Here is a 27,972-nt window from a genome sequence, read left to right on the forward strand (position 1 = left end):
CCTGGCAGGAACTGGCGTTTCACACCCAGGAAGCCGCTGGGGCGAGCGTGGCTTTGGGAGAGAAGGAAGGGGAGCATCTGGCTCAAAAGGAAACACTAGGGACTGCCCGACGGTGCATGGAGGAGGGGGCAGGAGGGGCGGGGAAGGAAGGCCCTGCGGTACGGTGGCTGGCTGGTGCCCGGGCCCAAGCCCCCTCTGGGCCCCTGCTGCCCGGCTGGTGCCCTCTGCCCCCCAGACCGCCACACCCCCCTCGCCTGGCGACACACGAGGGCCGGGTGTACAGAGGACGTTTAATATTTCTGTGCTGGTCAAACGAAACACAGGTGGGGAGTACACAGGGCGGGGCGGCGGGGCCCTGCCTCTGGGAGGGGTGCTTGTGAAGGGGCGTACGTGGGGGTTTCTCGGGGAAAGAGTCCAAAGAGTCTTCTCAGCAAAGGGGCCCGGCCTGGGTGCTGAGCGTCCAGCACGCCCAGGCCTGGGCCTCGGTCGGGGCCCCCATAGGGGGTCTGTGGAGAGTGCGGCTTTCTCCAGCTCCTCGGCTGGAAGCCACTCCCAGCGCGACGGGGACTTGGTCCTAAAGGGGGGTCTGCAGCCCCGGGAAGCAGTCCAGGGGCGGACGGGGGCTCTGTGCCCGCTGCCCGGGGGGGTGCGGGGCTGAGGGCGGCCCCCTCCCGCCCTGCCCTTCCCTTCTCCCAGGCTGGGCACGAGCAGAGGGGAGGGGGGCAGGGCCCCAGCCCCCTCCGAGCCCCAGGGTCCTCAGGGGGGTGGGGCAGGGGTGGAGGGAGAGGGTCTTGGCCACCAACAGACACTGTAAACTTTGGTTTAAAACAATAACTTAAGTGGAGGGAGGCTTCCCAGCCTGGGGCCGGTGGGCGCAGAGGAGGAGCAGGGGGAGGAGGAGGAGGCGACAAAGGAAAAAGCCAACAAAAAGTTTTGGTTTTTGCTTCTGGCATAAGAAAGGTCTTTGGTCATCCGTTTAACTGGGAGGGGGGAGGAGGGGAGGGGAGAGGAAGGGGAGGGCGGGAGGGGGCTGCAATGGTGCCCTGGAGCTGGGGCGGGGTGACCTGCTGGGTCACAGCAGCTGCCAAACTAACCCCACCAGTCAGTCCCGTGACAGGCGGGCGGGCGGGCGGTTGGCACCACCTCTGCCCCGATGCCCCTGGCCTCCGGATGGCTGGGCTCCCGTCCTGGGCCCCGTGTCCAAAAGGCCGCCTGGCACGGACTCTTCCTGTGCTCCCTGGATGGCGGGCGGGCGGGCGGGCAGGTGGCCAGTAAACGGGAAGAGGCCCCGGCAGCCTGGGTCCCCGGTCAGGTCGGGAGGAGGGCCTCGGCCAGGGGCCCTGCTCCCACTGGTGCGGCCCGGCTGTGGCTCTGGGTGGGAGCCCGCGGGGCTGGCTTCCTCTGGGGGCGGTTGGCAGCTTCAGTTCCTCTGCCCAGGCCTGGGCGGGGTGGGCATCGGGTGGAGAACTCTTTCTTCACAGTATGGAGAAGGTGGGAGGGGGCACAGACGGGGGAGTGGGGGCCTCTGGCTAGAAAAAAACGGCCAGAGCCGGGTGCGAGGGGCCCTGGGCCTGGGGCGGCCGCCTCGCCCGCCCGCCCGCGGTCTCCGTGGCTGCGGGCCGTCCGGAGAGCTGGTGGGGAGGGCCCGGCGCGGCTGCTGCTGGTGGCGGGGAGGGAGTGAGGAGGGGCCTGGGCCCTCCTGTCCTCTGCGGCCCAGACCAGGGCTCCCGTTTCTCCTTAGGGGGGCGGGGAGGCGGGACGTCCCTGCCCTTTGCGTCTGTCAGTCAGGCCACATGGGGAGTTGCTGGTCCAGCCCCCATCTGGGTCCTGGAAGTGCCTTGAGGTTTGAGGGGGCTGTGGAGTGGGGGTAAGAGGGGCCCGGGTTCCAGGAGGGGTCTCACCCCGTCCTGCCTGCCCCTCGAGGCCCTTAGGAGAGTTCCTCTCCAGGCAGCTCCTCCTCCAGGTCCTTGTCTTCGGCAGGCCCCGCGGCCCCGGGGTTGGGGGGGCCCAGCGGGGGTCCGGGCCTTCTGTCCTCCTCCGCCTCCGCCGGCTCCTCTTTCACCTGCACCTGGTGGCTGTGGCAGAGGGGCCGTGTGGGCACGGGGCGGCCCGCCCCGCTGAAACCTCACCCAGAGTCTCAGGGCCCAGCGGGCTGCCCACGGCTCTTCCCCACCGGAGCCCCTGGGGGTGGATGTCAAAGGAAAGGGAGGGGAGAGAGTAAGGGGGAGAGGGAAAGTGGGGAGAGGGTGCAGGGGAAGGGGGGAAGGGCAGGAGGAGAGGAGGGAAAGGAGAGGCCCAGTGGGGGGGCGCGGGTCCAGGCTGTGTGCTCACCTGTACTGGGGCGGGGACAGGCGAGGCGGGGTGCTGCTGCCGTTGCTGGGGAGAGGCTCCCCGGGGGCACCCACGTCGTCATGGCTGAGGGGCAGGAGGCTGCTGGCGGAGCCGGGGTTCAGCATGCCGGGGCTGTTGAGGAGGGGGAAGCTGCTCTCGGCCAGGGCGGCCTGCAGGTGCGGGGAGGCAGGGTTTGTCACTTCCTCACCTGGAGCCTCCTCAGCCTGCGGGCCAGAGCTGGCCCCGCTGGCAGACCTACCCTGGCAGCACGTTTCTCCCCGCCCCCCCATCTCCACCTCTGAGCCCTGGCCTGCCCTCCTCCCTCCCAGCTTTGCCGTGGCCTGGGCCTGGCTTGGCCCCTTTCAGGGAGACAGAGGACCTCCTGATGGACAAGCCCAGGAGGGAGACCCTGGCGACGCCCCGGCCCTCCCTGCCCTCCCAGGCCCGGTCCTAACAGCAGAGCCCGCCCCATGCAGCTGAGGGGGTGGGCAGAGGGTCTGGGTTTTGGCCCCTCAGATAGTCGCCCCCCCTCTCTTCCTCCTCCCCTGCTCCTCCAGAGGCCCCTGCAGGGAGGTCCCCTCCGGGCCGGGGTGTGGGAGGGAAACCGGGGACAGGAGGGACGGGGAGCAGCGGGCAGGCTCCGGGAAGGGCGGGTCACCTGGTAGCTGGCTCACCTGGTAGCTGGCGTTAAGTGCTCCGTAGCTGAGGCCCGAGATCATGTTCTTCACCAGCGTGGGGCTCCTGCGGGGGAGGCGCAGCGTTGGGCTCCTTCAGGCGCCAGCTCCGCCCTCGCACTCACCCTGACTGAGGCCCGTTCGCTTCCTGTTCACTATCCCGCAGCGTGGTCTGCGGAGCCCTCCGGAGGGCTGGGCTTCACAGGCTCCGGAACCCGGCTCCCACCCAGTGCCCATCCGCACACCGGGCGTCCCGGCCCCTTTTCTCTCTGGTCTAGATGCCCCCGTGTCCAGCGAGGCCCATGCGGTAGCCTCGACAGGCCTGTATCTGTGAACCCCACCCGCTCCGGCCACCTTACGGCACGTCTCCTACGGCACATGCTCAGCCAGCACCACCTGCTACACACCGAAGGCCTCCGCCCAGCACGGTGCCCGGCACTGCCGAGGGAAAGCAGGCCTCCGCGCTGGGCTCGTCCACAGTGACCGCCCCGTGTACAGAGAGGGTGGGGGTGTGGCCCGGGGACACACAGCAGTGAGAGGTCATTCGAACCCTGGTCTCCTGACTCCGAGTGGGTACTGAGACGTGAAGATGCCAAGGTGGCTGGCACGTGGGGCACTGCGGAGGGTCTGGTGCCGACCCTACCCCAGCCCCCCGCCGCCTGGGGAGGAGCGGCTCTGGTCCCAGGAGGATTCTTCGAGGGAAACAGGACCCATGCAGAGACCCATCTAACTTGCCTCAGACTTCTCCCCCTCCCACCCTGGTCTCGGGGCCAAGAGGCACAGGCAGAAGGTGGCCCCTGGGGGGTGTCTGTGGAGGAGTTTGGATCCCCAGCTGCCGCCTCCTTGTTTCACGGAAAACGCGGTGCAGTGAAGATCAGAGAGGGGCGGTCACAGACGCGGCTCTGCCACGGATCTGCTGTGTGACCTGCCCCAGCCCCTTGCCCTCTCTGGGCCCCCTTTTCTGCTAAGTGAAGAGGTGGGGCCTGGGCACCTCTGTTGGCTCCTCCTGTCACAAGATGGGGGGAGGGTGGATCTGAATTTGGCAGCCGGCACACCAACGGCCACACTGACTGGCACCTGCCCATTCCCAGCTCCGGCCATGCCTCCTGGGGGTCTCTGCTGCCTGCCAGTGCCAGATGCCCGTCTGGTCCCTCTCTCAGTCAGAGGGAGGGCAGAGTAAGACATACACGTCCGCTTCCTATCAGTCGTCCCCAGGTTCCGGTCTCCCCCGAGCTCCAGCACCCTTTTCTCGTACGGCCTGCGCTCAGCCGGGCGCCCCACGCTTGCCCCCTGGGCGGGGCGCCCTGCACGGGCCTGGCCCACGTACCCCGTCATCTTCGGCGGCCTCCGCTTCTGGTACTCCCGCTCGTCCACGGTCCACACGGCGCCCTTGACGTTCTCCACGCGCACGAAGCACTTGTGCAGGCTGAGGTTGTGCCGCACGGCGTTCTGGGGGGGCAGCGGCAAGGGGCAGGTGCTCGGGCGGCATGCCGGCTGGCCGGGCCCGCCTCTGCCCGGGTGAGGAAGTCCCCGTCCCACCCGCCCTCGCCCAGGGACCAGCAGGGGCGGGGCCGTGAGAGGAGACCTGGCCACAGGGGCTGGGAGGCCCTCCCCTTGGAGCCAGGGGCTCCCAGTGTCTTCCCGGCCCACAGCCCCTTCCGGTATCTGCCTCCCTTCTTCCCGCCAAGTCCTGGAAAACTCTGTCTGCCAACTGCAGGCGAGGCAGTCAGTAACACCTTGTTCTTCCATCGTCCTGAGTCAGGCGTGTGGTTGGTACTGGGGGCTCTGACCATCCAGAGGGTGTGCTCTGGCCTTGGCTGCTCAGTGAGCCCGGACACCTCTCCTCAGAATTCCCATTTGGCTTTTCTAAGTTCTGGGAATAACTCGGGAGCCCTCGCTGCAGCCGCTCCCCGCCTCTGGGCCGGTGGGAGCCAGGCGTGGGGCTGTGTGCATGAGGCATACAGCAGAGGCCTAATACATGCGCGCCGACACAAACAGGGAGGAAGGAGAGTGTGGGCTTAGCTGCCGGGAGGCAGGAGGAGAGAAGAGAGGAAAAGTCACCTTGTCACTCCCACCTCCTCCTGCAGGAATAACTCCTGGAATTGAGGTCATCTGGTTTGTAGGGCATTTGGGTGAAGGTGGGGATGCTTGGCCCAATTCCTTGTCTCCCTCCCCTCCCCCCCTCCCACGCCGTGGGAGCCTGGGCTAGGGCCCTCATCCACCCCCTCCCCGACCCACATCCCTCCGTCCAGTCCCTGCCCTCTGTCTCAGCTCCACACCCCTCCCCCCCCAGCCGTCCCAGCCCGTTACCTGTCCTCCCCCGTCCCCGTCTTGTCTCCTCTTTACATTTCTAAACGGGGAAGAGTGCGGGCAGGGCGGGCAGCCCGTGCCCCTGGAGAGCCCCTCTCCCCCTCTCCCTTCCAACTCTTGCCACTTGCAACTGGCCCGATTTCATTACCAATTTTAATTTGCCTCTAATTAAATCCTGTGTATTTTTCCGACTCGCTTGCTAATCCACGAGGGAGGCGGGCGGCTGGAGTGGAATCTCTCGGAGCGATAATTACAAAGGGCCTAATCACGCCGGGGCTCCTGCCTCGGAATAAATTTGCCCGCATTACGGGGCTCCGATCCTCCGCTTTGCAAATGAGAATGACCCCAATTTCCGAGGATGGCCTCACCGGGGCTTTTTTCCCTCATTTCGAAGCCTGATTCGTGATGAGAGACTAATTCGTTACGCTGAAACATTAACGGCAATTTGAGGGGTCTGGCGGGGGCCGCGTAAACAAAGGGACGAGTCCACAACACGGGCCCCGGCAGGGGACGGACACAGGGGGAGGGCCGGGAGGACCGTCAGCTTGGCAGATGGCTGCTCTGTCCCCGATGGACGGCAGCTGGCCTGGCCGACGCCGGCTCCCGACCCTTCTGCCCTGGTCTGAAGTGGACAGCGTCTCAGGAGGGGGCCAGAGGGGGTGGGAGGAAGGAGAAAAGGAGGCTGACAGAGTTGAGAAGAGGAGGGACCTCCAGGGGAGAGAAACGGGCGGACGGTGAAGGTGGGAGGGAAAGAGCTGGGTGTAGACAGGGTGCGTTTCCCAGGTAACACGAATGAAGTGGAAGGTCAGAGTGGACCTCACGCCAAGATGAAGTCCTCTGTGCCACAAGGCGGGCACCAGCAGTGCCCCAGGCGGCAGGAGCAACCGCAGAGCCTGACTAGCTGGGAGGGTGACCCACCCGTCCAGCTCTCTGCTGGGACCTGGGCTGGGGGCGGGGCGAAGGAGATAAGACTGGAGAGAGACACGCCTCTGGGATGGCCGAGGCCGGGTGACGGGTGGAGGTGGCATGAGAGGCCAAGGGAGTTGGGGCATTGCATGACAATCATCCAGTGGTTTAAGGAAGTCACCTGAACCAGCTCCTCCCGAGCTCAAGAGAAAGGAGAGTAAAAACCGCAGGGAGGAGGTACAGTTAGGCGGGAACAGGAAAAGGAGGAGCGGGGGGAGTGGCACTCTGTCCCCAAGGAAGAGACTGTCTCATGGGAGTGAGGCCCTGCACTGCGCCACCCCAAAGGCATAAGGTCAATACGCAATATCGAAGTAAGCATTAGTGATAACTGTAATGAATCGAATAGAACCCTATGACGGACCAAACCCAATATCCAACTGGCCTGGAGGTTGGAGACTGCCCTGGGAGGGCCCCACGAAGGCCCTGCTGGCTGAGAGAGAGGGCAGGACTGTGGTTGGCAGGAAATGACATCACTAGTAGCCAATCACAGCTTCATAGTGTCTCACCCAGGCTTTGGGAACTGGGCATGGGATACGGAAGATCAGTATCTCCTATTGCACTTAGCACACTCCCAGGGCAGAGAAGGCTGGGCCCGGTGCAGACCCCACCCAGTCCTGACCCCACCAGGTCCTGGGTGCTGGGAGGGAGGGGGCTCAGTGACACTTGTTGAAACCCGGTGGGATGGGGGGGAGGTAACCTGTTTAACTGCAGTTTCTGCACTGGCCAGCAGGGGGACCCAAGAGCCAGGGATCCAAGTAAGGTTAGGGACTCCTCAGGTGTCTCAACTTGCCCATAGGACCCAACACTCCCCTTTCCTTCCCTGCACCTCCCTCCCCCCCCCCCCCAACTCTCTGCTGCCAAGACCCGAATCTTCTCACCCATCAGACACACACACACACACACACACACACACACACACACGCGTGCGCGCGCTCACAGACATACAGACCACCTTGGCTACAGAGAAACAAATAGCTTAGCAGCTCAGCACACATCCCAGTGTCCTATTTTCCTAGGGTCCCTCCCTTGCCTGCCTCTGGTCCCTCAGGAAAACTCTTTATGAGGTGAAGGTGTGGAAATGACTAATTGGATGGAGACAATCATTTCCCCGCAGCTGACGGCAGAGCTGGGGAGAGTGTGCGACTGCCTGTGTTGGTGGCCCAGTGTATACAGTCCACGGGTCTCACTCCGCCCACGTGTCTGGGCCAGGCTGGCACCCCTTACACCCCCACTCCATCCTGAACTTCAGAGCATGTGCCTTTAGCCAAGGTATCCGGACCCTTGGGGCCTCCTGTGAATGGAACCCAGGCCTCCCTCCGAGGCTCAGGCACCGCTGACTCCTGGGGGCCCCACAGCAAGGGCCCACGGGGGAGCACTCTGGAGGAGGGCTTCTCCCCGGAAGGAAGGCAGCACACGGCTGAAGGGAGGCGGTGAAAGAGCATCCACGGCTCCGAAGAGGCGGGTGGAGGGGCACATGGCCCCTCGGAGCCCCTCTCTGAGGGGACGGACTGTCAGGCAGCCTTAGTCCCAAAGGGGTGTGATGTCAAGGGTGACGGGGGCCCCGGGCCGGGGGGAGGGGGGGCATGCCTCACCTTCCAGGTGGCAGTGTTTCTTCGGAAATAGGCGAACATCCTGGTGAACCAGTTATAGATCTCATTCAGGGTCAGCTGCCGGTCGGGGGTCTCCAGGATGGCCTGTGGCGAGGAAGGAGCAGAGACCCTCAGCCTGGGCCTCTAAGGGTCCCCGGCTTGTGTTCTCTCTCTCTCTCTGCCTGGCCGCTGACTCACCGAGAGGGGAGACCCACTGCGGAGCCCGTGGGTGGGAGGGTGAGTCTCCTGGGGCCTGAGCAGGGCCGGCTGGTTCCAGCCCAGCCACGGAGGGGCACAGGCCTCAAGAGCTACGCCCTGGGGCAAGGGGCACGCGGCTTCTCTGCAGGGAAATGGCTGCTAGGCCCCTGCTGGAGGAGGACGAGAGCAGCGTTCTCAGGAGAGACATCTAGGGGCGGGGGCTGTTTGGAATTTATCCGAATTTGGGCAAAGGGCAGTCTCTGAGATGGTGTGTGTGTGTGTGTGTGTGTGAGAGAGAGAGAGAGAGAGAGAGAGAGAGAGGGAGAGAGAGAGAGAGAGAGGGAGAGAGAGAGAGAGAGAGGGAGAGAGAGAGAGAGAGGGAGGAGACAGGAAGCCGACTAAGAGTGACCACAGTCTATTAGTAAACAGTCACATGCAGTGTGTGTACATGGAAATGAGAGAATGAATACAGTGAACATCAGCAGCAAAAAAAAGTGTGCGCTCCCAGAGAGATGGTCACGTGACCAGCATCTATGTGAGACCTGCAGCTGAGAAGGGAAATGTGGGGGAGCGGGAGGGGACAGCCCTGAGGGAGAGTCACGTCCCTGGCCCCGGGTCCTCCTGGGAGCTGGGACCCCAGGCCCGGGTGCTGCCTGCGTGCCATGCCCCACCCCCTCTGGCCGCCTTCCCTGCTCACCTGGCGGATGAGGGAGGCGTAGGTGAAGGGGGGCCGGACGTCTGCATTCTTGTAGAACTCGTGGTTCTGGGCCAGCTCTGGGGGAGACAGGCAAAGGATGGCGTAGCCATTTTTTTTTGGGGGGGGGGGGCCCAGCTTGTAGGGGAATGCTACGCCCACAGCCCTTACCTGAGGAGATGGGGGAGCAGAACTTGTCGCTGCTCCTCCGGCGGGCGGGGCCCCCGCTGTGCAGGGAGGCAGAGCCCAGGCCCGGAGGCCGCAGCGGGGTGACGGGGGCAGCAGCTGAGGTGGGGGGGTGCACGAGGCCGTCTGGGAACGAGTCTGCTGCAGACACGGTCACCTTGGAGAATGAGGAGGAGCCGGACACTGGGTTCAGCTGTGAGCAATGGGCAGGCGCTGAGACCCGCTTGGCGGGCGGGGGTCCAGAGGGCCGGGGGGTGGGGGGACGGCTGAGGGCTCCGGGAAGGTGCGGGAAGGGGGGGCACTCACTGGTTGACTGAAGGGCTTGGGCTCGGAGGGCCGCATGTGCAGGTGGGCCATCATGGCTTGCAGCCGCTCGCTCTCCTTGGCAAGCTGTGGGCGGTGCAGAAGCCGGGGGTGAGCAGCCAGGCCCTTTTCCTCCTTCCTGGTCCACCAGACTTCCCAGGAAGCCTCTATTCCGGGCCACCACTCGCCTCCCCCCCCTCAGCACCCCAGCTCCCCCTGGCCCCTGCCTCTCTGGCCCCTCACACCCTCGAGGCCAGGCCAGGGGACCCCTCGCTTCTCCTCCGGACGGCGTGTCCCAGGCTCCGGCTCCCCACCAGGCAGGGGCCCTCTTCCCAACAGCACACGCCTTTCCTCCCCAAGGAAGGCAGAGGCGCCGGCTGAACAACACCCAAGTCCCATGGCCCTGGTGTGCGTGAGAGGGTCCTCGTGCGCTGAATGGAGACACAGGAGCAGATGAATGATCCATTCACCCCATTCATAAGTTCAATGGATCTTTCGCCACCGCATCCCCCGGCAGGGCCCTCTGCCCTGGGCGCGAGTGAGTATTGATCGGCTGCCTGACGGCCTGGCCGGAGGAGCCTCTCCTACGACGGAGCTGAGGCTCGGGAGCCAGGCTGCCGCGGTGCCGATCCCGGCTGTGCCGCCCGCCACTGCTTGGCCAGGGGCAGCTGCTCCCCCTCTCTGCGGCCACTTCCTGTCCAGCGGGGCTAAACTGTACCCCCACACAGGGCTGTTTAGGGGACTCCCTGAGTTATACGGGCAACACATTCGGGGCCGCACGACGCACGTGCTCTGTGTGCTGGCCAGGAAGGCGCTTTCCCTTTGTACCACCACCAGCCTCTTTTCTGGACCTCCCGGCGGCCAGGTCCCCGCCTGACCCTGCATTCCCCCTCAGAGTCCAGCGGCCCTCACCTCAGAACCATGGTAACTAGGACCTAGGAAACAAAAGATGCTAACTCTGACCACGTGATCCTTCAGAAGCCTCCCCACCCCCCTCCTGGAAAGCCAGTGCTGTGGGTGGGTGGGTGGGGGTGGGGGGGAGATGGGACGGGGCCACACCTGGATCTCCAGCTGCTGCACCACCTGCATCTGCACCCGGCACTGGGCCGTGCTCCGGTCGTCCAGGGCGTGCTCCGTGTTGAGGTGTCTTCGGGGGGGGGGGGGAGGAGGAGGGGGGCGGGGGAGAGAGAGTTGGCCCTGGGCTTCCTGCTGTCACCACCCTCCCATCCCATCCTCTGAGCCCGCCCACAGCACAGCCTGGAAAGCAGACAGGCCCGGAGATACAAAGAAGGGAGAGGGGTGGGGGGGACGGGGCAGAGGAGGAAGCCGCCTTCTCATCACCCTCCTTTGATGTCTTTGCTAAAACCCCGGCTACAGAGAGATCTAATTGCAAATGAACTAATTAAGTAAACCTCTGACGAAGCGTGAAAACAATTTGTTTGACCCTGATGCTGCAAGGGTCTGGGAGACAGTGGAGTTAATCAGTCAGTGACAGAGCCTGGCACGGCAGTGGCAGCTGGCCGCCTGCTGCCAGCCGCCTGTCTGCCTCCTGCCCGGCGGAGGCCTGTCGGCCGGCCAGGCCTGTCTCCCGGCCATCACTCTTGGGGGCTGGAGCTGGGGGAGGGCGGGAGAGGGGGAGGCCTCTCTTCTCCCCCCGCCCCCTGCTGGGCTGTGCAGCCTGGGAGGGGGGGGAGGCTGGGGAATTCAGGCTGGGCAGGCAGGTAGGAGAGAAGGAAAGGTATGCGACAGAGGGCAGGGGAACTAGGTCCAGCTGGGGGCTGAAGGTGGGGGGCAGGCGGGGGGCAGGGAAAACGGAAAGGCTCCTTGGAGGGGGAGGGCTGGGGGGAAGGAGAGCGGGGTGACAACACCTACTTGATAAACTGGCCCAGGTCTTCACACAGGGTCTCACAGCCAGGCCACTTGCACTCTCCGTGTCCATACAGAGGGTGGGAACCAGGGGTCTCCTCATGGGAGGAGCTGGGGGAGGGGACAAAGGGGGCCGTCAGGGACCCTGAAGACCCCAGCAGCCCTGCCCCAGCTCCCCTGCTGGTGGCGTGTCTGTTTTTAACACAGATTCCCCAGAAACCCAGACACACTCCCAGGTGCCTGAGCGCCCCCTCCCTCCCTGCCCCCACAACATGCGCCGTCCCGGGGGGCCCCCGGGAGTGTCCCAGTCTGTAGCACCTCTCCCTAAGGTCCCAGTACCTGTCTCTCCGAGGGGTGAGCACAGTGGGCTGTCCATTGGGCAGGGTGTGGTGGGAGAGCGGGGGCGAGACTTTGGGGGGGGCGGCAAACGAGGTAGCGGTGGTGGCCGTGCCAGTGAGGTCCAGCCCCTCCTGCTTTACGCTGTCCTCGGCGGGCTGCCCGGGGGCACCCTCGCCCTTCCACAGCTGCGGCAGGTCTGTCGGGCACACGGCCGCTGTGGGGGGGGGGGGGTGAGGTTGCAGGGCCTCAGGGACACGGGAGCCTTCCCATCTCCCCCCTGGGGAAGCAGGGGAAGCCAGCCCCTGGGTGCACGGAGGGCCGTGGGCAGGGCTGGGGGAGGGGGGCGGGCCACTCACCTTGTGGGAGGGTCTGGAGGGGCCCCGGGGCTTGGCTGGGCTGCAGGCTGACCAGCCCCTGTCTCTGCAGGTTGAGCAGGTGCTGCTGCTGCAGCTGTTGCATTTGCAGGAGCTGCTGCTGGAAGGCCAGCTGCTTGTTCCCCAGCGCCTGGTGGGGGGGCCGAGGGGGTGTGCAGAGAGGGGTGCCATTAGCCTCCGGCGCGCCGTCTGGCCCCCACCCTGCGGTCACCCCCTCCCAGGGCCTCTCAGCCCCTGGGGCTGTGGGCGCGGTGTCCGAGGCCGCGGCGTCTCTGCTCCCGGCCCAGCTTCCATAGGGCTGCATGCCTGCTCGCAGTAAACACACGCATGCACGCACGCACGCAGGCGCGCAAACACAGCCAGGCTCAGACGCGCAGCACGACGCCTCCCCGCTCCGCCTCCCTCCTTCTGCTGCTTAGCGCCTGCTCCGGCTCCCGCACCGCAGCTGTGCGCGCCTGGGGGGGCGGGGGCGCTCTCATCACAATGATCGATGAGCCTGTCAGGCTCCAGGGGCCACTCCTGCCTGGCAGGCACCCTTCCCACATGCCCGGGTGCCCCCCTCTGATCACGAGGAGGGGCCTTCTCCCCTCCACCTCCCACCTCCTCTCGCTTCTCAGACACAGCGCATCACAGTCTGGCGGGACTTGGAAAGACCAGCATCAGCTGGTCAGCAGGACCCAGGCTCAGGGAACAGTCCTTTCCCCGCTGCTGGGGCACTCGCAGGTGCTCTCGCTTGCCCCGCCCCCCCTTCAGTTTTCACACAGGCACTGACAAGCCAGGCTGTCGGCAAGTGTTCCAAGCCCATCCTGGGTGCTGGGGAGGCAGGGGCCTCTCTGCCTGCCTGCCTGCCCCGGGGTGGGGGCTGGCGGGGCAATAAACCAGCCGGAGATAATGCAGAGAATGCAGCCATGACAGGACCCCTGAGGGGGAGCTGACGCCTGGGGGAATGACTGGAGCCAGAGGGCAGCCTTCCGGGAAGAGGCAGCTCAGAACCTGGGTGTGGTGTGGCCGGCCAGAGGGAGCCACATGCCTGGGAGAGGGAGGACGGGGCAGGGGGCCCGCTATGGAAGCTCAGAAGGCACTGGGGCTCAGAGGGGCAGGGGTGTAGACTAGAGAGCTCTAAGGAGAGAGCAGAGCCGGATGTTACAAGAAGGAACAGAAGTTGGGGTGGTGCTGGGGGGGCAGGGGCAAGTGGTTTGCTGAGCGACTAAAAGAGCCTCAGGACCAGAGAGGAGGACTCAGGTGCGGGGTCAAGAAGAGACAAGTGGGCAGGAAGAGGGCATGACAGCTGGCAACTGGTCATGCGTGTGGACCATGTGACACTCTTTACACGTGTCTACATGCATGAGCAGAGATGACCCCGGGCTCTGCCGTCCTGCTCTGATTGACCAACAACACAAGCAAGGAGAGGACCCAGGGGGAGGAAGGGCGATGGAGAAATGGGAGCCCCCTGCCCTCTCCCCCCCAGGCCTTTCCAGACTTTTCCATTGTGCCCACCAGGCACTTCTCCCAAACCACCCGGGGACTCCCAGCCTCCGGCCAGGAGAGGCGGGGTGCAGGGGATGGGCAGGCCCTGCCCGAGCCCCTTACCTCTTTGGGTTGCTGCTTCCCAGCCTGCTGTTGGGTGAGGAGCTGCAAGTGAAGCTGCTCTTGCTGCTTCTTGTAATATTCCTGCAGCTGGGGGGGGGGCGAGGGGGGCAGAGTGCGTTAGCAGGGTCAGCTGGCTGCTGACTTTAGCAACCCCAGCCCGGTGGTGGCCCAGCTCCTGCAGGCAGGAGTGGGGAGCCTGCCTGGGGCCGTGGGACACGGAGCCTGGCAGGGAGACTTCTGCCGAGAGAGACTCCGTGAGTGGAGAAGGGAGAGGGGGAGCTTCATCCCGCACCGCCCAGTCTGGCCTGCCTCTGGGTGGGTCCCGAATAGGTCAGGGTGCCAGGAGCCGGGATGTCCCGGGGGTCTGGGGGCAGGTGGGCCAAGGCGCTGCTCGCTGAGAGGCCTGATCTCAGACCTCCCCCCACTGCCCCGGAGGAATGCAGATCAGTCCGGCCTGAGCAGTCTCTCTGGTTTTCTGCCACTCCGTGGTGTTGGCAGTAAACACACCTGGGGGGGAGGCACGGCGGCCGCGTCTCAGCTGCCCCGGGGCCAGACTCACCTGCTGGAGCATGAGCGCCTGCTGCTGCTGGAGCAAGGCCTGCAGCTGCGGGGGCGACAGGATCTGCTGCATCTGCTGGGGGGTGAGCATCTGCGGCGACATCATGGCCACCGACACGGGCACCTGCGGGATTGGGCCCCGTCAGCCTGCTCCCCTCCACCCGGCTCCGGGGAGCGCAGGCACCCAAGGCCCACCCACAGCACGGGGAGTGGCTCCGGAGGGAGATGGCCTGGGCTCACATTCTGCCTCTGCCACCGACTCGCTGGGTCTCTTCAGACAAGGGACCGGCTCCGTGTCCTCGTTTGTGCGACGGAGGCGGCAACAGTGCCTGCCCCTGAAGGCTGTCGCGGGACTAACGGGTTAACCCTCAGAAGAAAGCCTGGCACCCAGAGGTGCCGACCCAGGCTGCCTGTTAAGCGCGCTCACTCCGGAGCAGGAAGGTGACAAGAGGCTCAGCTCGCCACGCCCGACTCTGCTCTCTCCCCTGCGACACTGTGAGGTGGGCCTGGCCGGGAGGGCAGCGGCAGCCACCAGGAGGATTCAAAAGGTGGCCCTCGGGGCAGGAGCCCTGGGCGCTGGCACACACACGTCACATCCTCCAGCACACGTGTGCAGAGGGCACACACCGGGGCCCGAGGGTGCCACCCTGGGTGTGTAGGAGCAGTTTTGTCTTCAGCGGGTGGAAAGAGCCCAGGCAGCGGTCAGGAGGCAGGCTCCCCCTCCTAGCCCTGCGCTGAACTTGCTGTGTGACCCCCAGCAAGCCGCCGGCCCTCTCTGGCGCGTCAGTTTCCTCAAACGTCAGACAGGGACTGGATTGTAACAGGTGGCTCCTTCCCACCGGGACGTGTCGGGTTCTCTGAGTAGCTTCCTGTCCCCTGTCCTGGGTTAGGCCTCCGGAAGCCCAGAGGACCCAGCTACAGAGAAAGGTGCAGGGAGAAGCAGTAGCGACATCTCTTCCCAGCCCTGCCTGCCCGGAGCCCCCAGGCTGGCGGAGTGACGGCCAGGGAGGCCCAGGTTGTAGGAGCGCCTTCATGCCTTTCACAGAACAGGTGCCCGCCCGGCGGCCTGCCCACTCCTCCCTCTGACAGTGCACAGACTCTTCCCTACCTCCCACCCCAGGGCCCAGCAGAGGGCCCGGCACACAGCGGTCCTCCCTGGGGTTTGCTCTGAGCTGAAACACCTTTCCTGGCAGACGGGGCCCCTCTGCAGCCCTGTAGCAGGAAGGGAGGGGTACAGAGAGAGGCCTTCAGGGACTGTCTTGGCCCCTGTGACCTCCCTCTGGTCCCATGGGGGCGGAGTCAGGGGAGGAAGAGTCGGTTCCTTTTGGGATCCCTGGGGCAGGGGTAGGACTCAGCCTAAGCCACCGATTAGTGAATTCCCCTGCAGGGAAGCAACCAGGGGGTGTAGGGCAAACATGGGAAGCCCCACTGCCCCCAGCTCGAGTGGCCGAGCCCAGCCCTGGGCTTCCCCCTTCCCCCTGCCATCTCTGCAGACATCCCCAGAGAGGCACCGCCTGGCTCTTTAACTAGGGCCCTCCTGTGGGAAGGCAGGCTCCAGGGGCCTCTATAAGGAGCCTTAAGGGGCAGGATGGGATGCAAGCCCAGGTCTGTGTACTCCATGGCTCCCGGGCCTTCCCCATCCACACTGCCTGCCTTACCCTGGAGCAGGGCTGGTCAGCACTGCAGAGACTGTGGACGCGGAGCACCCAGGAGCTGAAGGCGGACGGGGCTGAGATCCTGAGACCCGCCTCCCCCTTCACCCTGTACCACAAGAGACGCCACCGCCAGGCTGCATGGGGTCCTGGTCCTCACTCTCGGAGGGACCCGAGGAGGGGCAGATGGTGACCCAGGCCCACCCCCTGCAGACCAGCCCGTGTAACCCTGCAGCAGCCACCCGGCCTGTCTCTCCTCTTCCCCTGGGACCCGGCGGTATTGGGCTCAGCAGCCCAGAGTTCTGCGTCAGGTGACCCGGGCAGGGTCTTGTCTCTGACACTGACTGACCTTTGAGATCGCCAAGCCTCGCCTGCCCTGTGCTCTCCCTGGGGTTCGGAACACCTGCCCACCTTGCCGCCCCAGACTGCACAGGAGGCCGTGGCTGGCTGTGGATTAGGGGCCAGGCACTCGGCTAAGCCCTTAATGAGTGCGATCTCCCTGACTCTTCACAGCAGCCTGCCCGGGAGGAGGGTATCACCGTCATTACCGTTTTACAGCTGAGAACGCTGGGGTTTGGGGAAGTTAAACCACCGGCCCTGCCGCCTGGGACAAGGGCGGAAGGGGCAGGGAGAAGGGGTTTGTATGTCATGGAACTCTATACAACTGTAGAAACAACTACTTAAAGAAAACATTCTGAATTTTCTTTTTCTGGTTTCCTTTCCTTCTCCCTTCTCCACTGTTGCACTTTAGGTACTGAAGGGGCCCCCAGAGGCACTGGGTGGCCGGGGTCACTTAGGACCAAAGCAGTGAGCCTCCCATTCACATCGCGGCGAGAGCTGCGCCATAGCAGGGGAGGCTGAGAGCAGACACCCGGTCTCTCCAGGCCCCAGGGGTGAGTCACGGAGCAGCATGCAAGAAAGGATGTGGCCTTCCCTCCTCGGGGCTTTCCCACGCAGAGGCAGGGGAGGGGAAGAGAGACCTTGGAAGGCCGCCCCAGCCCCTGCCGTCCTGCCACGTGGCTGAGCTGCAGCTGGAGAGGTGTCTGCAGAGAGAGATCAGGATGGATTATCTCTGCGTACTTGTCTCTAAGGTGGCCCAAGAGGGCCAAGAAAGGTCTGCAAGGCGGCCGCCACATACGGACCTCCTGAACTGGCTGACCCATCCACCTCCCGTCACGCCCCTTGGGGCTCTGAGCTGGAGCTCTCCTGGGTCCCCATGGACCACTCACCAGGCGGGGATGTGTCCAGATGGCCACCGTGGGCTAGTCAGCTCAGCAAAGCCGTGAGTCACAGCTGGAGAGTGGCCAGGGTGGCTGCATGCTCACCAAAGCCTGGCAGGGGGACTCCGGCTGAGCTGGCTGCTGACAGCTGCCTCCAGCCCCGCGCCCAGGGACCATGCCCCCCAGAGCCCTCGGCCGCCATGATTACAGTGTGCTGGGCTGGACTCAGGGTGGAGACACGGGGAAGTGCCGCTGGGGGCTGGGATGGATGCAATTTGTGCCAATCAAGGACCCAGACTCGGCCTTTGAAGTGTGGGAACCGGGGTCCCTGGGTGATTTCGGAGACTAGGCCAGAGCTTAGTCTAGGTCAGTGGTCGGCAAACTCATTAGTCAACAGAGCCAAATATCAACAGTACAATGACTAAAATTCATTTGGAGAGTCAAATTTTTTAAACTTAAACTTCTAACACCACTTCTTTAAAACAGACTCGCCCAGGCCGTGGTATTTTGTGGAAGAGCCACACTCAAGGGGCCAAAGAGCCGCCAGTTGGTTCGCAAGCCGCAGTTTGCCAACCACAGGCTAGGTTAAATTCCCCTGCGTATGACCAGAAGGAAGCCCTCAGACTAGCTCTGGGCTGAATCACAACAAAAAAAGCCAGGGTGGGACAGGGGAACTTGTAGAAATGGCAGGAGGGCGAGCCTTAGGGGCTGAGAAGATGAGACAGGCTGGCAGAGCTAGGGTCCGGCCTTGACCTCCGTTTGCCCAAACTCCCAGCTACCTGTGCTGCGCCCCCTCCCTGCCCCCACCTGACCTCGCCGTGCCTGGCGTCCAGGCCTGGGCACACGCTGGAGCTGGAGAACTAAGATGGTTTTGGAAACTGGTCTGAAGCTGGCCTGGGAGGGGGCTGGTGGACGTGGCTGAGAGGGGAGGTGAGCAGGAACCCCACCTTGAGTTGGGGAGCAGGACAGTGTTGGGGGAGCCGGGACAGTGTTGGGGGGAGCCGGGACAGTGTTGGGGGAGCCGGGAAAGGGGCTGCCACGGACCTTATTCATTTCCCTTCATTTCAGTTGAGCTCCAAATCAGCAAAATGCATGTTTCTACTCACTCTCCCCTAAACCCCCACAGAAAAGCTATTTCTGGGCCTTGGACCCCCACGGGGAACAGAAGCCCCAGAAATAGCCCGATTAGCTGTGTGACTTTGGATAAGTTACTTAACGTCTCTGGGCCCCGGCTTCCTCATTGGCAACATGAGGCTAATGCAACATGGACCTCATGGGAGTGAGAAGATCAGTGAGACACTACTTATAAAGCACGTGGGGTCTGCCCCAGGGTAAGCCTCTGTAAGTATCTGTTGCTGGTGTGACCGTACTTGCTGAATGAGTGAACTGATCCATCACTGGGAGTAAGAAGGCAAGAGAGAAGGCCCAAGATTCATTTTCCCTGTCCCTCTGCTGCTCATTCTAGGGCATCCTTGGACCGCTCTCATTTTAGGGAAGGGGGTCTCCCAAAAAAAAACCCCACAGCCTCCCTTTCTCACTATTTCAGCTCCCCTGCTCCTCACACCGCGGAGTCCTCCCTGGGCCTGACCTCAGTCCCGCCCACTCCCAGGAAGCTCCTCCTTCCTCAGCCAGCCCTTCCTTCCGGACTGGGGGACATTCCTTCTCTCCAGCCTACCTTTCTTTGTTCTCAGAAGGGATGCTAGCTGGTCCAGGGCGGGGAGGACTGAGAACCACCACCTCGGACCCTGGGAGTTGGAGAGGGGGATCCCTATCCCTGACACCACCGGGGCCTGAGAGCTTCTCTCCCCAATCCTGGCTTTCCAGGGGGTGTCCCCAGCAACCCAGGCCAGAAGCCCTCTGTGCCCAACTCCTCCCCCTTGAGGGCAGTCTCATCAGGTTCCAGACTTTTAAAACAGGGCCCAGCGAAGGCCCCACAACTGTCGGGCACACTGGACTTCTTCAAAGCACTTTCTGAACATGAACTTGTTTTACATAAAACCCAGTCCTGGGTCCTTCTCCCCGCACCCCGCACCCCATCCTCCATCCTGCCCCCCTCGCTTCCCTCCTTCCCTCAGCACCCCGCCCCCCAGACTCCAGAGCTGCGTGCTTCGGATGGAGTTCAGCCTTCCTCCCTTAGATAAACTTCCTTTCAAAGCCCCGCTTAATCCTCTCCCCAATTCCAAGCCTTCCCGCTGCTGTGGGGAGGGGTGAGGGAGCGAAAAAGCTTGGTTGCTGAGAAGGGGGTAGGGGTTGGGGAGGGGGGTAGGGGTTAGGAGGGGGTAGGGGTTGGGAGGGGGGAGGGGTTGGGGGGGGTGGAGACAGGGCTGCCCGAGCAGTGACCCACCCCGGGATGGATTTGGACAATCGGACGGGCGATTCTCCCAAGTTCTTTGAGACACAAAAGGTAAACAGAAGGCCAGGCTAAACCCCCCACCCCCACCAGACCTCCCCTCCCCCACCCAGCCAGATGGGCCAGCAGGTTGGGGGGAGGGAGAGAGGGAAAAAGGGCAGATTGTGCAAAGGAAAACAAAAGAGACAGAGAGTCATCAAGAGACAGGAAACTCGGGGCGACCGAGAGAGAACTGGTGGGTGAGAGATTAGGGGGGAGACCTGGTGACCTCAGCCACGGAGAGCCTGGGAAGGGGGGAGTCACAAGGGACAGGCCGGGTGGCCGCACAGAGAAAAGAGAAACCTGAGCAGTGACCCCGAGGCCGCGGAAGAGGAAGCCTCGCAGGGGACAGAGGCAGATCTGAGCGCAGACACAGGCCCAGCAGAGGCGGGCCTGGGATCAGGTGGAGGTGAGACAGAAAGTGCAAGTCTCTTCACAGGGCCTGGCCCTTCCCTCCAGCAGCTGCCACTCACCGGCCTTGTTTTTGCCAAGCCCACCCTCTGACCTGGCCCCGGCCCGGCCGGCCCAGAGGGACGCCCTCCTCACCTGCACAGCGGAGGCGGACTGCTTGCTGTCATTGTTCCCGGGGGAGCTCAGGCCCGAGGCTTGCTGCAGCAGGAACTGCCGGGCGACCTGGAGAGCCTGCAAGACAGGGCGGGAGCGTGCCTGAGCTGAGCTTGCCTGAGCTGCACTGTGGGTGCAGGGCCTGTGGGCGGCAGGGCTGTGCGGTCCGTGGGGCCCAGGATTCAGGGAGAGTGTGGGGTAGGAAAGGGGAGGAGGTCAGGGTAAGGTCAGGGTCTTGGGGGTGAAAGAGGGGAATGAGGGGTCCACTTGGGCTTGGGGGGTAAGTATACGGACAGGAGTCAGGGAGGGGTCAGAGCCTGCAGGGACTCACTCTGGAAGCTGGCGAGATTTGCTGCCCTCGTGGTCACACAAGGGGGGCAGAGTCAGGGCCTGCGTCATAGGAACTATCTGTTAAGCACCTACTATGCGCCAGGCGCTTCACAGGTGTCTGGGAGGTAAGACTATTCCCTTCAGGTTCTTGTGGCTGGACTAACAACCAAAGTAACACCAGGCGGATTAACAGGGGGAAAACATTGCAGTTTAATAGCACGTATGCTTCCTGTATACAGGGGAGAGACCCAGAAACCCCGTCACCTTCAACACCTCCTTCAGCTACGGACACAAGGTGGAGTTGGGGGTGGAGTCCGTTAGGAGGGTCCCAGGAGAAGCACGGGGAACAGGGGAGGTGGCTGTGGCTTCGCAGACTGAAGCCCAGGCCTTCTCCCCGGACAGCGAGGGCAGGCCCGGTGCAACGGAAAAGCATCCTCCCAAAGGGAGGTCTCCTTCAGGCACACACATCCCTACACTCGGGACTTGGTTTTCAGAGCTTCTCCCGGGGCTGCTGTTTCTTAAAACGAACCAGCCTACAGAACCCATCTGCCACAGTGGCGTGTTCTGGGCCGGCACACTCTGCTCCCCTCCACAGGCCGGCCTGCATCTCACGCTCTCCTGCGAGGCTGTGAGGTAGGGGTGACCGGCCCTATTTTGCAGATGAGGCGACAGACAGTCTCCAGGAGGTTAAGTGACCTGCCCGAGTCCACACAGTTAGGAGGTGTCCGTCGGGACTGGGGGCCAAGAGGCCTGGCTCCGAGGCCAACCGCCTTCCTGTGTGCTGGACCCAGGGGCCCCGGGGTGGCATTCACTTGGGTCAGAACCCCCCGAGGCTCAGGGTGTGCACTTGGTGGCTCTCTGAGTCCAGGGGGTCTGGGTGCAGGGCCCCGTGGCACTGAGGGAATTCAGGTCCTGCCGTGGGTGTGAGGTGCCAGTGAGCTACACGGACTGCAGTCAGCTCCTGCAGGCCATGGTGGCTGTGGGCTCTGAGCCAGCAGTCACGCGCGTGGGAAGTGCGTGGCACTTGCAGGAGGAGCAGCTCGGCCAGCGGTGGGCCTGGGGAGTGGGCACATGGGCTCTGAGAAGTCGGAAGGCGCAGCGAGGGGTCAGGGGAGAAGTTCTTCATGAGGTCAGCGAGGCCCTGCACCCCGCCCTCCTCTCAGAGGCCAGGGATGTGGGGACCTGCCCCGATCCACATTCCAGAAGCACAAAGCCTGTGTGCTCCCGGTTTCCCAGAGGCCTCCTGGGGAGCCAGAGCTGCTGTGTCCAGGCCCCTGGCGGGGAGGATGGGGGAGCCTCCGGCATCAGGCAGACCTGGGTTAGAATCTCAGTGTGATTAGCAGCGGTGTGACCTTGGACAAGTTGTTCCATTTCTGCGTTTCAGTCTCCTGCCCTGCAAAACTGGGACGCTGCCCAGCTCAGAAGTGCGAGGGGAATTAAAGGACTGCTTTCCTTTGTTGGCATTCGCCAAGCATCTGCCCCTTCCCTTCTGAAGCTCTCCGTTCCCTCCCTCCCTCCTTCAGCCTCTCCCACACCGTCTCCTGCCCGTCGAGCCTCTTCACCAACTGGTGCCCACCTGTGGCTCCCTGCCCCCCCCCCCCCCCCCCCCCCGCACACACACGTCTGCCCTCACTCCTACCCCAGCACCAGCACCAGCAGATAAGACCCGGGGTTGGGGGGTAGGAGAGGACAGGGACAGGGACACACGCATACACACTGGTCCCTCCCCAAACACTTCCCTCGCGGCCGCTGTGACCAAGCACATGGACACCCCCTCGCAGCCCTTCCATCCCGCAGCGAGCAGCAGCCAGCCCGGAGTCTCCCCCGAGGCTGAACCCCGTTTACCTTAGGATGGCATTTAAACAGACTGGTGAGCCTATGGGAATGTATTCCCCAGCAAACCTGGGGTTCACAGGCGGGCTCCTCAACAGCCCCCCAGACCCGGCCTCCCACACCTGTCTCTTCCCCGGACCTCACGCCAGGGCTCGTGGCCTGGGCTTTCTTCTCGTCAAGAGTCACTTCTGCTGAATCCAGTTTGGCTCAGTGGATAGAGCACTGGCCTGCGGACTGAAAGGTCCCAGGTTCGATTCCGGTCAGGGGCATGTACCTTGGTTGCGGGCACATCCCCAGTAGGGGGTGTGCAAGAGGCAGCTGATCGATGATTCTCTCTCATCGATGTTTCTAACTCTCTATCCCTCTCTCTTCCTCTATGTAAAAAGAAATCAATAAAATATATTTTTAAAAAAAGTCACTTCTTAGACGTGGAAGTCTGACCTTCCCGAGGCACAGGCTCCATGAGGCCGTGCAAAGGGGGTGCGTGCAGGGTGGGGGGAGGAAGGGAGAGGCTGAGGATCATCAGGAAGGAGCCCCTGCCGGCCTTGCTGTGAGACCCCTCCAGCTCTAAGGACATAGGTTGGACAAATGCTCTTTGTCCTCCGAAGGTGGGGGGTCGAGGGGTCCAGGGACAAGGTGAGGAAGAGGATGGCTCAGAGGAGCGCCCGGACACCCTGGTCCAGGGGGCTGGGGGGATTCCAGGGGAAGTTGGGGTCTTCTGGTAGGGGGAGTGGCCAGGGCGTTGGATTTACTCCCCACTGACTCTCTTACTCTGTGGCCCCCTGGAGCATGAAATTACAGGATTTACTGGGAAAGGGATGTGGGCTCGCAATCTCATTCGTGGGCCAGCCCTATCCCAGGCCCTTCACTCCGCTCCGGCCCCTCTCACTCCGGGCCTTCCTCCCCCAGGGCCTCCCGCTGAGACCAGATCAGACCTAGGCCTTGCGGTCCCTCCCGACGTCTCCCTCTTCCTTCCTGTTTTGGAGCGCCTGCTGTGTGCCGGGGACCATGCTGGATGCTGGAGAGACGATGGCTGCCTGTCAGAGCCTGAGTGAAGGTGGCCCCGGGACCGGAGCCCCGAGGAGGCCTCTCTGCCTGGGGAAGCCACGGCCCTGGAGGGGGTTCCGAGCACAGCGACCCGCACTCCGCAGAGTGAAACGACCCTGTGCGCCGGGGGACCTCGCCATTCCCGGGGGCAGAACATCGAGCTGTGTTGGGGGCAGGAGGAGAAGCCCTGAGGTCATCAGGGCCGGGACTCCTCCAGACCCTTCACTCATTCATCCTCTCCTTCCTTCCCTCGTGGGCATGGCCGCCCTGTGATGGGAGGTGGCAAGGCGACAGTGACCTACACAAGGTCATGTGTGTACTTTGCCCTGACCCAGATTAGGGTGTGTGGATACCACTAAACATCACCTGCAGGCACCCAGGCAGGCGTGGGGAGGGGGTAATGGGCAGACCCTCGGCATGGGTCCTAGCTGCCCTCTCTGGGTGGCCTGGGCATGTCACTGCCAGATCAGGGCACTGCACTGCCGCTCCACTCCTGCCTCTGTCCTCAGCCCACGTCCAGACCTCCACGGGGAAGCCCTCCTCCAGGGAGCCCCCCGGGGATCAGCGGGACTGAGATGCTGTAGAGGCCCAGCCGAGTCACATGCACCCGGAGACACAGGTGCTGGCGTCCACACTGGCTGCTGGCACTGGGGTCTGACTCGTCACTGGCTTGCCCACCTCCCAGGGATGTGGGAAATGAAGGCCGCACCCTAACAGATCCAGCCCACTTTCTCTACCTTATTTTTTAAAAAATCCTCACTCGATGTTTTTCCATTGATTTTAGAGAGAGTGGAAAAAAGAGGGAAAGACAGAGAGAAACATCAATGAAACACATCAGTTGGTTGCTGCCTGCCCGTTCCCTGACCGGGGCCAGGGCTGGGCCGGGGAGGAGCCTGCAACCAAGGTACATGCCCCTGACTGTAACTAAACCTGGGACCCTTCGGTCTGCAGGCCGACACTCGATCCACGGGGTCAAACCGGCTAGGGCCAGCCCCCACTTTCTCTGATGATGCCAACCAGGTCGCAGCCTCCTGGAAGCACAGGTGTCAGCTGTCTCTGGGCCCCGGCCTCCAGCACCCGGCAGGAACGCTGGGGAAAGTCACTTCAGTCCAGGCGGAACGTGGGAGGCAGGCACAGGCTGACACGGAGCTTAGGAGCTGGCATCTGGACAGTGCCTGGTGGTTTCCAAAGCCCTGCCACCAACATTTAGCTGAAGCTTCACAACCTTGAGCTGGGTAGGGCAGGTGTCACTGTCTCCCCTGCGGACAAGGAAACTGAAACCCAAGGTCCCACCGCCAGGAAGCAGAGTCCAGACACCTCCGCCTGCCCAGCCCCCCACCCGGAGGGGCCCTGGGATCTCGGGCAGTCAGTGAGGCCTGAGAATCTGCCTCCCCTCCCCCAGCCGTCTAGTGTTTCAGCGGCCTGCGTGTGAAGGAAGGAGAAGCTGGTTGAGGTGGCAAGGGAAGACCAAGAAAGGAATCTCTAGGAGAAAGGGGGGCTCAGGTTCCCTTCCCTGGGGCCATGGGTATCCAAACACGGCTTTGGGCAGGAAAAGGATTTAGAATGCCACACCAGGGAGAAGCCACCATGGGAAATCCAGGGGAAAGGAGGAAGAGGGGGCTCAGGGCAGAAACTGGGAGCCATGGCCCTGGCAAAATAGTTCAGTTGGTTAGAGCATTATCCCCTATGTCAAGGTTATGGGTTCAATCCCTGGTCAGGGTACATACAAGTATCAACCAATGAATACATAAATGAGTGGAGCAACAAATTTATGTTTCTCTCTCTCTCTCTCAAGTCAATAAATAAAAAATAAAAAAAAGAAACTGGGAGGGGAGAAACCAAGATGGCGGCATAAGTAAACACCTAAATTGCTGCCACGCACAACAATTTCAAAACTACAACTAAAAGACAAAATGGACATCATCCAGAACCACAGGAAGGCTGGCTGAGTGGAAATTCTACAACTAGAAGCAAAGAGAAAGCACACTGAGACTCAGAGGAGCTGAGGAAGTAAAGACAGAGGTATGGAGGAGTGCTCGCGCGGAGAGGGCTGGCAACTTAGTATGCGGCTGGCTTTTTCAATCAGGGGGGAGACAAAGGCTCCCAACTATTTTGAACTCCAGTTCTGGGCAAGACACTGGGGACCCAGACTCATATGGGGAGAAACTGGACTGTCTGGCAGTGTGTGAAACTCAAAGGTGGCTTTCTCTCAGAGGTGCTTGCCGTGATTACTGTGGGACACTGAGAACCAAGGGCCTCTTAGGGCAGGGCTGACAGGAAACCATTACTGTTTTCTCTGCCCTGAGGCTCAGCCCTATCCCAGCTGAGTGCAGAGGCTTTTGCATATGAATGGCCTGGTCCTTTGAATTCTAAACTTACCTAACAAACTACAGCTGAGCCAGTGAGACCCAGAACATGCAAAAGAAGGCCCAAGGCCCCACAGCAGCTTACATTTCTTCACAACTGGGCCTCATCTGGGCACCTCCAAAACCCAAACAAAGAAGAGAAATCTGCTGATCTCTCCATAGCCCCTGATGGGTGGCCTCAGACAGAGGCTAAATTAACACCTCCTGAGAGACCCAAGAACCAGTGTACCCAGGAGTCAGAGCAGGACCATCCAGATTACAACTTCTCAGATCCATAAGGGACACACTCAGGGGGTGGACTCAGTGAGCACCAAAGCCCCACTGAAGCAAGTCTTGTCTCATAAGGGTGTCTCCAGCACAGAAGTTCACCCATCATAGACACAGCTGATCCTCACAGCCAACTGGCCTGGAGGTCAATTCCCTTCAGTGATACCAACAACAATCAAGGCTTAACTACAACAAGACTGTGCACACAGCACACAAAGGGGTGCACCAAGAGTGTCCACCTACGGTAACTGGGGAGGCTGAGCTACTGGGTCCTATAGGACACCTAGCACTCAAAGCCACTCTATCAACCCAGGGAAGCAGCCAAAATGAGGAGACAAAGAAATAGGTCAGAAATGAAAGAAATGGGAGGAAAGTAAATGACCTGATATAAAGTTCAAAACCACAGTTGTAAGATTTTTCAACAATTTTCTAGAAAAGGCAGATAAACTTAGCAAGACCCTCGAGGATATGTAAAAGGACCAACTAGAAATTAAGCATGCACTGACTGAAATAAAAAATAATATACAGAGATCCAACAGCAGACTAGAGGATCGCAAGAATCAAGTCAAAGATGTGAAATACAAAGAAGCAAAAAACACCCAACCGGAAAAGCAAAAAGAAAAAAAGAATCCAAAAATATGAAGATAATGTAAGAAGTCTCTGGGACAACTTCATGCATACCAACATCTGAATTATGGGGGTGCCAGAAGAAAAGAGAGAGCAAGGTATTGAAAACCTATTTGAAGAAATAATGACCAAAAACTCCCCCCACCTGGTGAAAGAAATAGACTTACAAGTCCAGGAACCCCAAACAAAAGAAATCCAAAGAGGACCACACCAAGACACATCATAATTAAAATGCCAAGTACAAAAGATAAGGAGAGAATATTAAAAGCAGCAAGAGAAAAACAGTTAGTTACCTACAAGAGAGCACCCATACGATTGTCAACTGATTTCTCAAGAGAAACTATGCAGGCCAAACGGGAGTGGCAAGAAATATTCAAAGTGATGAATAGCAAGATACTACAACCAAGATTACTCTACCCAGCAAAGTTATCATTCAGAATTGAAGGGCAGATAAAGAGCTTCACAGATAAGAAAAAGCTAAAGGAGTTCATCACTGCCAAACCAGTATTATATGAAATGCGGAAAGGTATTCTTTAAGAAGAGTAAGAAGAAGAAAAAGGTAAAGATAAAAATTATGAAGAACAAATACATATCTATGAACAAGTGAATCTAAAAATCAAGTGAATATGCCGAAACTGGTTTGGCTCAATGAGCCTCTGCGAGACCTACCCTTCAGCTTTTATAAAAACAGCTTCAGCCGAGCCTGGTTTGGCTCAATGGATAGAGCATAGGCTTGGGGACTGAAGGGTCCCGGGTTCGATTCCGGTTAAGGGCATGTACCTTGGTTTCGGGCATATCCCCAGTAGAAGGTGTGCAAGAGGCAGCTGATTGATGACTCTCTCTCCTCGATGTTTCTAACTCTCTATCTCTCTCCCTTCCTCTCTGTACAAAATCAATAAAATATATTTAAAAAAAAAAAAGAAGAAAAAGAAAAAGAAAAAATGGTGAGTTATTAAAAAAATAATAAAATAAAATAAAAATCAAGTGAATAAAAAAATCTGATGAACAGAATAAACTGGTGAATATAATAGAATAAGGGACTTAGAAATGGAGTGGACTGATAATTCTGGGGTGGGGAGAAAGGGGTTTGGGGGGTGTAGGAAAAGACTGGACAAAAATCATACACCTACAGATGAGGACAGTGTGGGGGAGGGAGAGGATAAGGGCAGAGGGTGGGTTGGGAACTGGGTGGAGGGGAGCTATGGGGGGCGGGAAGAGGAACAATTGTAATAATCTGAACAATAAAGATTTATTAGAAAGGAAGGAAGGAAGGAAGGAAGGAAGGAAGGAAGGAAGGAAGGAAGGAAGAAACTGGGAGCCATTTGGCTTCTTAAACCTCATTTTTCTCCTCCCTCCACCTGCTGCACTAAAAACCAAATACCCAGATCTGTGGTTTGGGAAGTAAGGTCTAATGTTCCCCTGGGGAGGCAGGATGGTCTATCGGGTACATGGACCCTGGTCAGAGATCTGTATGCAGATCCTGGCTCCACCATATACTGAGCCACCTTGGGTAAGTCACTTGTCCTCTCTGAGCCCTCATTCTTGCTCTGCAACATAGGGATAAGCCTTACTTAGCCCACAAGGTTTCTGTGAAGAGAATACGAGACAATGTACATGGAATACTTAGCACAGAGCCTGGCACCCAGTGGGTCCTGAACCAGCATTAACTATTGTCACTTAATTCATCGTTTGCCTTCCC

The 27,972-nt window shown here is 61.1% G+C and overlaps 1 protein-coding gene across 7 annotated transcripts in view; it reads right to left on the reverse strand.

Moving 5' to 3' along the window:
• Positions 1 to 271: 271 nt before the first annotated feature.
• The window catches only part of FOXP4 (forkhead box P4), a 53,791-nt gene continuing 26,090 nt past the window's right edge, over positions 272 to 27,972 (reverse strand). For 2 of the 7 annotated variants that reach the window (XM_036413743.2, XM_036413745.2), the window contains exons 3-18: positions 19,786 to 19,881; positions 13,980 to 14,102; positions 13,421 to 13,507; positions 11,813 to 11,960; positions 11,457 to 11,670; positions 11,124 to 11,228; positions 10,311 to 10,398; positions 9,255 to 9,338; positions 8,934 to 9,141; positions 8,766 to 8,842; positions 7,874 to 7,975; positions 5,067 to 5,117; positions 4,333 to 4,454; positions 3,006 to 3,072; positions 2,332 to 2,501; positions 272 to 2,075 (exon numbers count right to left, since the gene is read on the reverse strand). In XM_036413743.2, coding sequence (XP_036269636.1) covers positions 1,928 to 2,075; positions 2,332 to 2,501; positions 3,006 to 3,072; positions 4,333 to 4,454; positions 5,067 to 5,117; positions 7,874 to 7,975; positions 8,766 to 8,842; positions 8,934 to 9,141; positions 9,255 to 9,338; positions 10,311 to 10,398; positions 11,124 to 11,228; positions 11,457 to 11,670; positions 11,813 to 11,960; positions 13,421 to 13,507; positions 13,980 to 14,102; positions 19,786 to 19,881 — 1,890 coding nt within the window. In that variant the 3' untranslated portion in view covers positions 272 to 1,927. The remainder of the gene's footprint in view (positions 2,076 to 2,331; positions 2,502 to 3,005; positions 3,073 to 4,332; positions 4,455 to 5,066; positions 5,118 to 7,873; positions 7,976 to 8,765; positions 8,843 to 8,933; positions 9,142 to 9,254; positions 9,339 to 10,310; positions 10,399 to 11,123; positions 11,229 to 11,456; positions 11,671 to 11,812; positions 11,961 to 13,420; positions 13,508 to 13,979; positions 14,103 to 19,785; positions 19,882 to 27,972) is intronic. The other 5 variants (XM_036413746.2, XM_036413747.2, XM_036413750.2 and 2 more) reach the window with 5 other exon arrangements.

This window comes from Pipistrellus kuhlii, unplaced genomic scaffold (assembly GCF_014108245.1).
Source record: "Pipistrellus kuhlii isolate mPipKuh1 unplaced genomic scaffold, mPipKuh1.p scaffold_m20_p_5, whole genome shotgun sequence".
In the NCBI taxonomy this organism is placed as follows: domain Eukaryota; kingdom Metazoa; phylum Chordata; class Mammalia; order Chiroptera; family Vespertilionidae; genus Pipistrellus; species Pipistrellus kuhlii.